The sequence below is a fragment of the Diplotaxodon limnothrissa genome, linkage group LG1, assembly GCF_057381915.1.
Source record: "Diplotaxodon limnothrissa isolate DT_005_m linkage group LG1, D_limnothrissa_male_GT1.1, whole genome shotgun sequence".
NCBI classification, from domain to species: domain Eukaryota; kingdom Metazoa; phylum Chordata; class Actinopteri; order Cichliformes; family Cichlidae; genus Diplotaxodon; species Diplotaxodon limnothrissa.
The window spans coordinates 33,583,868-33,598,072 of NC_140596.1; the positions used below are offsets into that span (position 1 = coordinate 33,583,868).

The 14,205-nt window shown below is 38.3% G+C and overlaps 1 protein-coding gene across 1 annotated transcript; it reads right to left on the reverse strand.

Moving 5' to 3' along the window:
• Positions 1 to 710: 710 nt before the first annotated feature.
• On the reverse strand, positions 711 to 13,978 carry LOC146640076 (excitatory amino acid transporter 2-like). Its single transcript, XM_085357561.1, has 11 exons — positions 13,962 to 13,978; positions 11,842 to 11,981; positions 9,948 to 10,100; positions 7,922 to 8,172; positions 7,718 to 7,826; positions 6,988 to 7,114; positions 5,834 to 6,067; positions 4,921 to 5,115; positions 4,349 to 4,483; positions 1,691 to 1,901; positions 711 to 782 (listed from the first exon to the last, which is right to left on the reverse strand). The coding sequence occupies exons 2-11, from the start codon at positions 11,969 to 11,971 to the stop codon at positions 711 to 713; spliced, it is 1,617 nt and encodes a 538-aa protein (XP_085213687.1). The 5' UTR covers positions 11,972 to 11,981; positions 13,962 to 13,978.
• Positions 13,979 to 14,205: the final 227 nt, after the last annotated feature.

A 14,205-nucleotide genomic window follows, 5' to 3' on the forward strand; every position in this document is an offset into this window, starting at 1 on the left:
AATCTTCACTTATCAGCTCTGACCTTGTGTGTGACATCAGGGAATAATCCCATGAGCTGAACAGTCAAAGGTGATTCAAGGTTTAACTGCCATGACCTTTCTCTGCAATTCAACAACAAGACACTCTTTGCTTTGGTTTCTTTTCTTTTCTTTGCCATAAGCTTACAAATTGTGAAACCGCTGATGGTATCAACAATTCAGCAATAAAATCTGTCAGATTCTGATGCCTTTTATATCACATGCTCCTCGTATATAAGTTAAGCAGCAAGGCCATCAGTCACACACCCTCCTTTAAGCTACAAAGAAAATGGTTTGGTACAAAAGAAACATGACATGTTGCACAGAGTAGAAGAATTTGTTTGCGTTGACAGGACAGGTAGCTTGCAGCAGCACCAAGTAAGGCCCTGAGTGTTGTCAACTGAATGTTGTCTCTACAAGTGCATGGAAGTTTATTACAGTTTGTGCAGAAGTTATACAAACACAAGATCTGATCTAGGGTGAAGATTTGATCCATTCAGTTACCCAGATGGATAAAGGTATTTTCAAAATCTGTCCGACTCCTGTTAACCTCCCCTTAATGCTTTCTTTTCTTTTCTTTTATGTCTTCTTCTTAATATGATTGCTTTTTGTCGTCGCTTGTATTTTTGCAGTTGTGTCGGCAGAAGGTAAAAGTAATACTCATGTAAGGTGCAGCGGCATCTGAATCTGCTTTACCCGCATTTCCATGGGTCTTCCTCAACAAGAGAGAATTCTGCAGTGTTGCCATTTTTGCCCATGGTGACCTGTAAGCAATTATCAAGAACAACTAACTGTTGTGACCAAGGCACTGTTACTGACAGACTGTCAGTGGTTGGGAGCAGAGAAACCATTGCTTCATTACATGTTGGCCATTGACCTTGGGGCTGAGTTTAGTTAGTCCCCGACAGACAAAAACACGTTGTCATGCAGTGATAGACAAGTACATTAAGTCATTTTTCCAGAGTTGGCCATGTATTTAATGGATTCTCTCCCCAACCAAATTACAATAATGATATTCATCACTATACAGGCAATGAACGTGAATAATTTTTTTTTTCTGTTGTTTGTTTAGAAATCTAGCTACAGTATAGACAGGAGGCATGAAACAGGCATTTCTTAAATGAATGCATCACTTTGGATGATTGATGATGATATGGAAAAAACAGCAGTCTTTATGTATACCACTGGCTAAAATCACTTTGAAAATATGGTTAAAAATGTAAGAACTAATAATTTGGTCAGGGCTACCATAAATACATGTCCAATTAAGTAAGCGAATGAAATAAAACAGAAAAATATGCCACATGTACGAGACAATGAATTAGATTAGTGTTGAGCCTTTAAAATAAACTGATTCAGTTTTTATAAACAATAAGAACAATGTATGATGTAGAAGTGAACAAATTTTGATAAACCTGGTATCACAAAAACTGCTTTTTCATATGATCAACAGGTGAATAAATAAATATAAAAAAAATATTTATTTAGCTTTTCACCACTTTAAAGATGACATTTTTCAGTCAAGAATGACTTTTACTATTCACACAGACACCAATATGCCAACATAGGAAGCCACAGAGAAAAGAGTAACAGACACAAAAAGAAAGACAAACACACAGCTGGGAAGGATGCACTACATACAGGTCTCTATGTCCGTTAACGTGAAATGTACCTTGCAGTCGTCTATCAACACTGAGTTGTGGTGAGCGTACATATTCTGGTTGGTGTTATTTTCAAAGAACGATTGTGTCTTTGCCATCTCAAAGTCGTCCATCCGGACCTGCTGGGCGTCAAAGGAGTCAAGCTCGTCTTTGGAAAGGTGGTACACGATGCCTGCTCCATAGGAGTCCCCAACCACATTAACAGAGGTACGGAAACGATCCCTACATGTTAAAAAAAACAAAAAGAAAAAAGCACTAGATGAATAAAAACACCATCCATGCATGCATCCATCAATTGTCTACTGCTTATTTGGGGCCAGGTTGTGGGGACAGCAATCTAAGCAGTGACACTCATATCTCCCTCTCCCCAGCTACCTCCTTCAGTTCTGGGGGAACACCGAGGCATATACAGGCCTGGGTCTACCCTGGTGCCTCCCTCGGTCCTCACCCAGGAGATGCCCAGGAGGTATCCTTGTCAGCTCAAATCACCTCAGCTGGCTCATTCTCGAGGAGTAGCAGCTCTACTCTGAGCCCCTCCTGAATGACTGAACCAGCCAGCCTTCATAGAAAGCTCATTTCCTTACTTGTATTTGTGATCTCAGTGTTTGTGACAATCCAGAGCTTGTGACCACAGGTGAAAGTTGGGACGTAGAGCAAATGATAAATCTATAGTTTTGCTTTTATGCTCAGCTCTCGCTTCACAACAATGGACTGTTACAGCAGCACCAATTAGTTTGTCAAATTTCTGCTCCTCTCTCCCACCACTTGTGAACAATACTCCAAGATTCTTAAAATACTCCATTCCTTACATAAAATCACTTTATTTTGTTTTTAGGGAGTTTTAAATGATGATTCATTTTATCAAGGGAAAAAAGCTAAACCTAAACCTAATTTGGCCTCTATGAAAACATAACAATTCCCCTTGCTAAATCATGAATTAAATGTGATTAACCACATTTTTGGTAAAGCAGGAATCAGTTTCACTAGTCAAACCGAGGCCTCATTCCTGCCACTCCTGATAAATCAAGAAAGCTCATAAATAAAAGCCATGATATAAAGAAGCAACTTAGAAACAAAGTCACTGACACCTATCAAGAGTTCCAAAGCCATCTCTAAGGCTTTGGGACTTCAGTAAACCACAGTCAGAGTCATTATCCACAAATGGAGAAGACTTGGAACAGTGCTGAAGCTTCCCAGGAGTGGCGGGCTGACCATAATTACCCCAAGAGTGCATCAACCACTCTCTCAGGAGGTCATAAAAGAACCCAGAGCAACAGCTAAAGGACTACAGTCTTCATATGCCTCAGTTAAGGACATAGTTCAAGTTGCAACAGTGAAAAAAAGGCAAAAATGCCATACATGGGAGAGTTCCAAGGCGAAAAACGCCTGCTGACCAAAGACAACATAAAAATCATCTTGATGGAGACTTAAGAGAAAATATTCTGTGGACTGATGAGATGAAAGTCTTTGGAAGCTTTGAATCCCATTGCATCTGATATAAAACTAACACAGCATTTCATAACGAGAGCATCATACCAACAGTTAAACATGGTGGTGGAGGTGGTAGTTTGATGGCCTGGGGCAGCTTTGTTGCTTCAGGACCTGGACAACATGTCATAACTGAACCATGAATTCTGCTCTCTACCAGAAAAAACAGGAGGAGAACGTATGGTCCATCAGTTCATGCCCTGAAGCTCAAGCTACCTTGAGCAGCACCTCTGAATAGCTAAAAAAAAAGAAAGAAAACAACCTCTGAATGCAAAATGAAGGCTCTGGAGTGGCCTAGTCAAAGTCTGGACTCTTTAGATGCATTTAGATGCTTTGAAATGATCTTAAACAGGCGGTTTATGCTCAAAAACCATCCACTATAGCTGAATTAAAATAATTCTACAGGGAAGAGAGGGCCAAAATTCCTCCAAGGCAATGTGAAAGACTCTTGCTGTCAAGGGTGGCAAAGCCAGTTATTAGGTTTAGGTAGGTAGGTAGGTAGATTTGGATAGCTTTTTTCTTCTTAATAAATGAAAGATCATTTTAAAACTAAACTTTTACTCCAGTTATCTTTGTTTAAATTTGTTAAAGATTTGAAATGCTGAAGTGTGACAAATCCCCCCAAAACAAACAAACAAACAAACAAACAAACAAACAAACAAACAAACAAACAAACAAACAAACAAACAAACAAACAAACAAACAAACAAACAAAAAAGATCTAAGGAAAGGGGAAAATACTTTTTCATGGAGCAAATGTGTAGGTGCTAGAACTTTAGACATTTACTGTGGTTATGTGTTTTCTGAAACAATACAAATATTTCACTGTGTGACTCAATTAAATGGTTTTTCATTAAAGAACTTAAAACCATAACAACCACAGTTATAACAGTGATTACACATGTTAGAGGCCAGTAAAACAGGCACTCTACTCTTTTAATATTAGCAAAAATGTGTACATACAAATAAAATGATTACTTTAGCACATATGCTTGGGAAATTTACAAAAAAAAAAGATTACTTATTTGACTACACGTGATAATATATAGCGGGAAGGATTTGTCCTTATTATTGTAACATCTAAAACTGCTTACATAAAATTTAAAAAGTAAGAACATTGAATGGTGTTAGAATATGTCTGCATGCTTTTGTCATGATAGCAGTGTTGATGTGGCGCTCACAGAAGCCAGTCGACAGCAACCAGGAGGCTGATGTCCTGAGTGGGCAGCCCTACTGCTGTTAGGATCAGAAGCATGGTCACAAGTCCAGCACTCGGGATACTAGCTGCTCCAACACTGGCCAAGGTAGCTGTCATGCTAAATAGGAGAAATTTTCAAGTGTAAGGTTTTAATACACACACATCCTTACTATCTGTACACAGCTAACACCCTATACTATCTCTACAAAAGGTTTTATGATGACAAAAGTATTTTGATAACTAAGTATTGAAACTGGGAACTGTAAGAGTGTACACTGTCTAAGTAAATTTAAACCACAACCTTATTCTACACAATGACTTTTCCTGTAAAGTGAAGAGGGATAATGCAATAAAAGAAATAATGTGTTTTAGTAATTTGGACACCATGTCCATAGGACAAGCTTTTACAAGAGTGTGGACGTTCTCCCCTGTCTCCCCAGTTTGGGTTGAGAAATGGTGACTGTGTAGGCTACAGCATGACTGACAATGCTTTTATACTAATCAAAGAACAGAGGGACTCCTTGTGTCCTATGGATAGGAGGACTGTAGGCTTACCTTACGGTAACAATCTGGCCCCAGTCGAGGCTGATGCCATTCATCTGAGCAATGAAGATGGCAGCAACAGCCTCATAAAGTGCTGTGCCATCCATATTGATTGTAGCTCCCACCGGGAGGACAAAGCGTGTCACTCTCTTGTCAATGCCCAGGTTTTCCTCTAAGCATCTGAACGTAACAGGCAAGGTACCAGCACTGTGGCAAATAAAACAAGACGAAGCTTGTTAATATGACATGAGAATGAGATTCAGCTTGGAAATTGTGCACCCAATTTGACACTATAAACGTGTAGGAATAAAGAACTCTGCAACAAATAATAGACTGTCTGTTGAGAATTAATTTGCCTGAATCACTCTTTATATTCCATTGATTTTTAAATTTAATTGCACCATTCTTCCATTCAAAATGAAAATAATTTACTCCAAACTATGGTAATTTGATTCATATAAGGTCTTTCAGGCGTTTTACTTTTGAAAACAATCAAAAACTTTAACTTGTTTGAATTTAAGACAGAATATCATAGAAATAACCACAGCTGTGACTCCAAACTTGCGTGGCTTCTTTCTTCTAAGGTTGTGGAATGGTGAGCTGGAAGGAACTGGGAAAAAGCTGAGCTCACCGCTGTAGAGGGAAGCGTGTATCTGGTGCCATTAATAAAACATGGAGATATTCCATGTGGAGGCAAAGTGAGAAAGTGTTGCTAGCAAGCTAATTCCATAGTTATCACTCCAAAAAAACGGTTGCCCTGATTATTTAGCATCTGTGATGGAGTATTTATAAAAGTATTTATAAAAGCATATATCACATTGAAAAACAAAGCCTGATTTCTAGACAGGGATACTGTGGTCCTCTGAGGGTCAAGGAGTCTGAATTCTACAATGTTCAACACAAACAGATGCAAAATTCCCCATACCTGGACGCTGTTCCCAGTGCCGTGACCCAAGCCTGGAATATTCCCATGAAGAACTTGTAGGGGTCTTCTTTTACTATTATAAAATATATCAGTGGAAGAAAAATTCCTCCATGTATGATAAGGCCCACTATCACAGTAACCATGTACATTCCCAGTTGTCTTGCAACCACCTCCAAGTCAGCAATAGAGATGATTTTTCCACAGATGAGGCAAGCAATACCAACAGGGGAATACCTGAAGACAGAGTGTGTATTTTGGTTACAAATATGTCAGGCACAGGAAAATATAGTATATAGCATTCATGTCTGTGAAGGTTCTCAGTCATCCAGGTCATTGTAGTCAAATGAGCTTGCAAAGAAAAGCGTCTGGACTTCTTTAAGTTGCTTGAAGACGTTTCACCTCTCATCCGAGAAGCTTCTTCAGTTCTAAGGTCAAATGGTGGAGAGTCTGGTGAGATATCTGGGACTCTCCACCATTTGACCTTAGAACTGAAGAAGCTTCTCGGATGAGAGGTGAAACGTCTTCAAGCAACTTAAAGAAGTCCAGACGCTTTTCTTTGCAAGCTCCTTTGACTATATAGCATTCAGCTTAGATCCTACAACAAGTTGCTTCATGCTGTACACACATATATGTATATATATATATATATATATATATATATATATATATATATATATATATATATATATATATATATATATATATATATATATATATATATATATATATATATAAGAGAATAAATTGTTAGGAATAGGCAACACAGTTTTGCTCTGATTTAGCAGCATGTTGTTATTCAAGTGGTTTGATAGTGTACAAGGCTCCTGTATTTACTCGAGAGTCTCTTTTCAAGCTTTAATGTTCCCCACAATAGAAGCTTTAGGCCAATCACTGGGCTTTTCAATCCAGATAATGAAAGTATTAAAGAGCAAAAATACTTATTATGGAAACCAACGCAACCTGTTGAAATGCATTAGGAATATCCCTTCAGGGAGTGGCGTTTTAGTGTTAGGGGCTTAAAATGGAGTGGGGTGAACTGCAGGTGGGGGGCATGTACTTTTAAGTTCTGATAGCTTTTTTCTACCTTTTAAAAATTGGGGCCTGCAGCTGTTTTAACCTTGTGTGGAACAGTGCTTGTGATGAACTGAACTTACCACATAATTGCACCAACGAGCTTCATAACAATCTCATTGAGTACGTTGAAAAACTCCAACATTAGCTTGGCCTTTTCGCCCATTTTCCCCATAATAACTCCAAAAGCAACAAAGAATCCAATTAAACCTGTAAGACACGGAATATGATAATTTAGTATAAATTAATAGAAAGTTAATCATTTTACTTGCTCGGAGGAAGAATTATTCAGACATATTACTAGACAGCAAAGCAACATTCTGCTATGTACAATACCTAATTTTAGAATATATAAAGTACATTTGTATGTATTGTAGACTAAATCTAAAGTGACAGGCAACCAATCATTCATTTTAAGTACTGTACAGAATGAAAGGCTGTCCTAGGTGTTGGGAATGTTCAAAATACCAACTAGAGCATTTAGTTATAGCATTAATGAAATGAAATGCAAACTAAATACAAATTAAAGTGTGTAAAGAAAATTCAGCCAATGTAAAGTTATAAGTCTTTCCTAAGTTGGTAATAATGTTAATAAACATGAGCACAATGGAGAGGGAGACACCCTACATTAGGCGCCCCTGGTGAGGAGCTCAAAAATCTGTGTTTGCAGACACAGATGCCAATCGATGCCTTTGTGTTATCTGAATGTTTCCCTTTGATGATGGAACTTTTTTTTAAAACAGAACTTTTGTTTTACATCAGTAACCCTGCTAAGTGATTCCATTTATGCACTGGGCGTGCTTTCAAACCTACCCAGGACATTCATCCCACTCTTGAACTGAAGTGACCTTTTGACTGTGAACTGCGGAGGTGCTCTGGTCCTGTTAGTGGGTACTGGTACTTTGGTGGTTACTGTCTGGATCTGGACAGCAAGCAAAGAAAACAAGAATCAGTTGGAGGAACTGACATGTGAATCACATTTTTGCGGTGGACGAAGACCATCTGTGAAACTCCTACCTGCTGGAAACAGGCCTGCACTAAGTTCTCTGGGAAAAGATTTCGGATGAGATCAAATAAAGCATCCACACTGGACACATCGTCGTTCTTCTTTCCCTGTCCAAGATTGGCCCTAAGCTTGGGGTTCCCGGGATGGATGGCCAGCACCAGGACCACTCCTAGGACAGCCGCAATCACCGTTGTCGACATATAGTACACCATGGCCCTGGTGCCTAGTCGCCCACTGGATTTGGCATCCAAACCAGCTAGTCCTGTTGGCAAAGTATGTTTTACAGGATATAATAATATTTACTCAGAATGACAATAATGAATCAAAATAGGCACTAAGATGTCATTAAATTAATCTGTTTAAATTAATCGGCTACTGTAACCAAATTGCTAAAGTCCTTCCAATAAGAGCAGCATGTGGCATGTGAGCTCTAAAGTCCACTTTCAGATACATTAGGATAACATACAGATGGGAAATAAATCAAGTGATTTAGAAATATTAAGTATGAAGTCCAGCAAGGAGTTAGGTCACAGAATGCCATTAGAACAGCTCAGCTGCGCTGTGACAGTCTCAAACTCTGAACTTGCCAATGATTGATGTTTAAATGAGTGCAGTAAAGAGTGCCATCTAGCATGACATGTTTTCATCATAAGATAAAGGTGAGGACTAAGTAACCTTTTACTGATGGATGCGACTGCGGTGGCAAAATCAGGAGGTGTGTAGGAATAAAGGGTTAATGTTCTTACTGTAAAACTGCCATTTAAGTATGAGCAAACTTACAGTGCTTAACAAATTTATTAAACCAAGTATCATAAAACTAAGAAATCACAAATATTTCAGACATCTGTAAAAAAACACATTTAAAACGTAATAATTATATTGCTATTTGTTAGGCAAACAACAAACTGAATTCGTGTTTTTCTACCCGAATTTGAGCCAAACTTCTCTGAGAAGTCTGACATTATCAAGCATAACATTCAACCAATAAAACTAAAGTTTGCTTTTTAGGAATGGAAGTAAATAAATGCATCTTGATATAAAAAAAATAATGATAATAATCATGTGCTTTACTATTTTCTGTATGTTTACTAAAACACTAACATCAACAAACAAATTATTAGATTTTATAATTAAAAATATAATTTGGATTTAAGAGCATGCACACACTGATGGATTAACCATTATAGAAACATAAAAACTCATTTGATTTATTGGTATTGCTAGTTTAAAGCAGCTGTGGCCATAATAAAAGCACCGTATCAGTCTGAGAGAACACATTTTGCAACTAAAACTAAAACTTAGGGAAACATAACTGCTGTAAATAATGATGGGGTGTACAAAAAAAGACATTGTGCCACAGAACTGAATCTTTTAACTAGAGACTGATACAGTATCAGTTTGCTAGTATTATTTGCTAATATATTGGTCAGCAATATTTAGTTTTCTTAAAAGTAATTTGATATCTCATGTTGTAACCTCGGATATTTTTGAAATGAATAAATATAAAGCTATAACACAACTATAAGGCATAAAAAGGTCAAACACAATCCTATATTACAGTCATTCTGCTCAGCTTGTTAAAAAAACACCTGGCTCACAGGGAACTTACTGTAACTGTGTCTCTATGCTTCACACCAATGCGACTTTCAGCTCTATTTTTTTCTTTGCACAGTAACAGACTGTGGCTCATGCATTCACTAAAAATAGATCCCAGTGTAGAAAAACAGTAACACCTGTGTACTTGTGCAGTATGAAATCAACAAAATCTGTTCTGTGGCTCTTTTTCCTCCCACTGCTCCCCCCCCCCCCCCCTTTTTCTTCTTCTTCTTCTTTTTTTTCTTTTGCCAAAATGTAAAAAAAGCAATTTTAAGATCATTTTTTCCCCAGTTTACCAGGAAAAAAAATACACCCACTCTCACATCTCTGCTGTTGCGACTCAACTCCAAGGTAACAAGTAGCACCGTTGACCTAATTTCACGACAGTTGTCAGCAAATTCAGCAGAACATCGTATGTTCGAGTTACTGTGCCTCACCCACCTGTGACCAGACTGGAAACAACAAGAGGCAAAATAAGCATCTTCAGCATCCTCATTAGGATCTCTCCAGGAAAAGCAATGATCATTATAACATCAGGAGGGAGAGGTGATATGTGCCGCAGAAGCATTCCGGAGATGGAACCCAGAAACACACCTGAGACAACAAATAAAAAAGAAAAAATCAAATACAGAGCCAGTCATTTGTTTAACATCACCTGTCCTCCCACAGTCACTGTGTCATAGTATTACTTGTAGAAAGGTGATAAAGTGTGACAAAGTGTGAAAAATCAGACTTAATAAGGTTGCTTATTTTTCACCTTACAGCAGCTAATAAAGTAATGACACCAAAAATGTTATCACCTTGACTTCAGTCTAAATATTTTTCCAATTACCGTACATCTGTAAAAAGTTTGCAGGGAAAAAGCTCCAAAGGATGACATAAAAGTTACTGAAGCTTGTAAACTATTCTTCTTATACACTGAAATTACGTTTCAAAGTTAGTTCCTACTTTAGCGTTTTGCACGGCAGTCTAAATGCAATACAACCTAGGCTGTCATGGCTGCCTGCTAGTTTAACATCAAGAAAGAAGCTGTGAACATTTATGCATTTAAATGGCACTCAGGAGCACACAGTGAGAGCACTGATAGAGCAAGAATTAAAAAGGGAAAAAAATATTGGCTGCTTTTTTTACATTGAGTGGAGGGGATTTTTTTCCCTCTTTTTCCCCAAAGGTGATTTTCTTCTAGAAATGCAGTAAAGGTCAACTGCAGCTGCTTCACTGGTCGGAGCCAGGTGTTGCCATTCTCCCCTGACTGCGTAACCTCGGGGCACACGATGAGAAACACCTGCCTCTTATCTGCTCTAACAGCTGATCAGATGTGGGATCAACAACAGGAGGTTCCATTGAATAGAATTGTATTTATTTATTTAATAGGAAAGGTATTGATTTGTTTAGTTGGATTTTGTACTAAGAAGGTCAATAGACTCTGTGTACTTTAATGGGGACTTCTAATCAGAAAATATCTGTGAATGACGTTAACATGGCACCGTGCTTGCGGCGTCTCTTGTTTGTTTAGTTGTTTTTCAATATTTTCTTTTTGCCTAAAATTTCCTTTACAGATTGTTCTCAAAAAGTGCAAAGTACAGTTTACGATAGTTCCATTTACACAACACAAAGCTTTTGCAGCATGAGGAGAACAGTGATGGCTATGACAGTCGAAATATCCTATAGCTTTTTTTTTTTTAATATTCTTCCATCACGCACCAAAACATTGGTCTCATAAGAAAAATGGAAGGAAGAAGTTCCTTCTGTACTCTCTGGGCAGCGTTTGGCAGTTGACACACAGTGATGGATTGGTATGTCGACATACCTTGCATGATGATCCAGATGAATCTAAGTTTGTGTAAATACCATCATGATGATTACACTACCTATATGTATTTTAATAAGTTCCCTGTCATAGAAGAGCCCAATAAAACAGACTGGAAAAAAAAAGATCTGATAACATTTTATTAACCTGGCATCATACCTTACAGGATGTGAGGCTTTATTTGCTTTTATTTATTTATTTATTTATTTATTTATTTATAGGGTCACTTCACAGGCTATAACAACTGCTGGAAACTCAATCCTCATTGCAGATTTCTATCGTTGCCCTCCTGCTGACAACACCTGCACTTTTCCATCTGCACTTGGAAACCTGCCGTTCATCTAGAACACAATTTCTCTCACTCTGTTTTAAAATCACCCATGAAGCATGTATCCAATAGGGACAGTTACAGTGTTTTTTCACATCTGTAAGCTAAAGGTCTTGGACAGCCTAAAACTGCACAGTGTAAATGTAACCATGAATAAAAGCATATCGTGGAGGAATGAATGTAAATAAATAACTTACCAAGGATGGTGAGAGTGAGAACCATGTTCTTCATAATCTTATCACAGAGGGTTCCACATGGATTCTCAGGTGGGTCTACCCCTGGTCCCAGATGGCTCTCATCCATCCTGACCTCAACTTGCTTCTGCATTTTGTTGGCACTGGAACAGGTAAAGAAGGAAGATGTTATAATAATAATTGAGACCCATCATGACATCTCCGCCACACTACTATGTTTTTAGTGTAAAGCAGAACAAGTGCTTAGTAAACAAAACTGCATTGATTTGTAGCTAAGAGAACACATAATCAATGTTTAGATTGCACTCAGATAAATTGTAATTATAGCTGAAATGCAGGAACACTCAAGCGCGATGTCCGCACGTGTTAATGCAATCTCACATACTGAAAATATATAAAAACAGTAGTGTGTGAATAGATGAGAAGGCACGAAATGTCCTTGGGCAGGTTAGTTGAAAGCCACTTAAAGATAATGCTGTTGTCACTGTACTAGCAACTACTGCTAATGCAGTAACGGTCAGCACAGATGATGATGGGCTCTATGAATCTCACTGTCCCCCCATATCCAGTAGCTCCTCATTGCAACTGATTGACACCGTAGAGGGGGCTCATGCCCATCTACTGTATACACTCAAGTTTCAACAGCCAAAGGAAGTTGCAGTTAGAAGAAGTAACATGAATACAACCCAGTGTGTTGCAGGTTCAAAATCTGCGAGGAAAAGCTGGCAAAATAAGGAAGAAATTGTGCTTGTAATTGATATTACACTTCTGGACAAAAGCACTGGGTCACCGACACACTACACCCACAGGAGTTGCTCAGTCATGGAAACGCATACCAGAAAGCACCTGATGCACGGTTTTTGTGCTGATGCTAAAACCACAGGAGGTTTTATTAGTCTGCATTCAATGAGTCACCAGAGCTGTGGCGACTTCACTGTCCACTATGTAACTCCGCACTCTGTGTGTTCTCCTGCTTTGCAGTAAGACCACTCACAGTTAACAGAGAGTATCTGGCAGGGAAGAAATTTCACAAACTGACTGTTTGCAATGGTAGCATCCTCTTATGGTAACTCACTCAAATTCAGTGAGCTCTTTAAAATGACTCATGCTTTTATAAAATTTGTAAGGGCAGACAACATGGCAAGAGGGTTGGTTTCATCACATGGTAGCAAGAAGACTGAAAACACCTGAATTCAAGGACTAAGCCCAAGGGTGACCCAGTATTTTTGTCCATAGAGAGTATGCTGAAATACTAGCTGTTAAGAGAACAGATGGCTGGATGGATTGATGCTTCTATGCTTCTGACATGTTTCTTGGTTCGCCTCTGCTGATCAGTCTCTTGTCTCCGGGAGCTTTTCTATGTGGAGTATGAATGTGCTCCCTGTGGCTGTGTGGGAATATTCTAGTTTCCTTTCACAGTTGGAAGACATACATACTGAGTTAAATGGTGATGCTATTCTGGGTAAAATACTACCTCTATATTTAATTTAAACAGAGAGCAATGCTCTGTTTAAATATATGAGTAACTTTGACTTGAGGTTTAAAGGTGTTTGAGTGGTCAGCAAGTCTAGAAAAGAGCAAGTGGCTAGCTAAGTGCTGGAGTTTTCTGCAGCTATTGTATAAAAATACAAAATGTATATATTTGCTTCACTGATTCATTTTTAGTTTTGAGGATATTTTCTTGGACATGGTGCTTTGTGTTAATTTCAGATAATGAGCTCATCCATCTGACTATGTACTTCTTTATTTTACTACCTTTTGATGCCTCTGAAGCAACAAGTATCTCAGGTTTGCTGTGGTCTGGAGTAAAGCCTCTTTGACTTAAAGATCAACTCTCAGCTGTACAGCCTTTAAATCCTGTAGAGCACAGACGTACACAGTTATGCAACAGCGCGTGCCTGTGTCATTTGGGCAACCATGACCTTGATGACACGAACAACTGGAATGATGTTTTAAAACAATAAACTCTAGAAAAATCCCTTTTCACCTACTAGTTAAAGTATTTTAAATATCCTGCAGATGAAAATTCACGGGTAACAGGAAAGACAAAGCTTCAGTAATGTGTCATATATGTATATCTGCTAAATCAATAGCATATTTGATGATTCATTATTTAAAAAAACCCTTCTGTCTAAGACATGTAAGTGGGCAGGGAACATGCAAGGTAAGGACAGAACAACTGCCAAGTCAATCATGCCTGTCTGATACACTGTGCTCTGGCATTAATGACATGTAAGCCTTTTAAAGAGGATAAATTTAGCACTTCAGGCATTCAAGTGATTGAGTTATGCAACAGACAAGGGCTTCCCAGGAAAAGTCAAAGTGTCACCACTACCTACCTAAAACTGTTATGCATGCATGTGAATG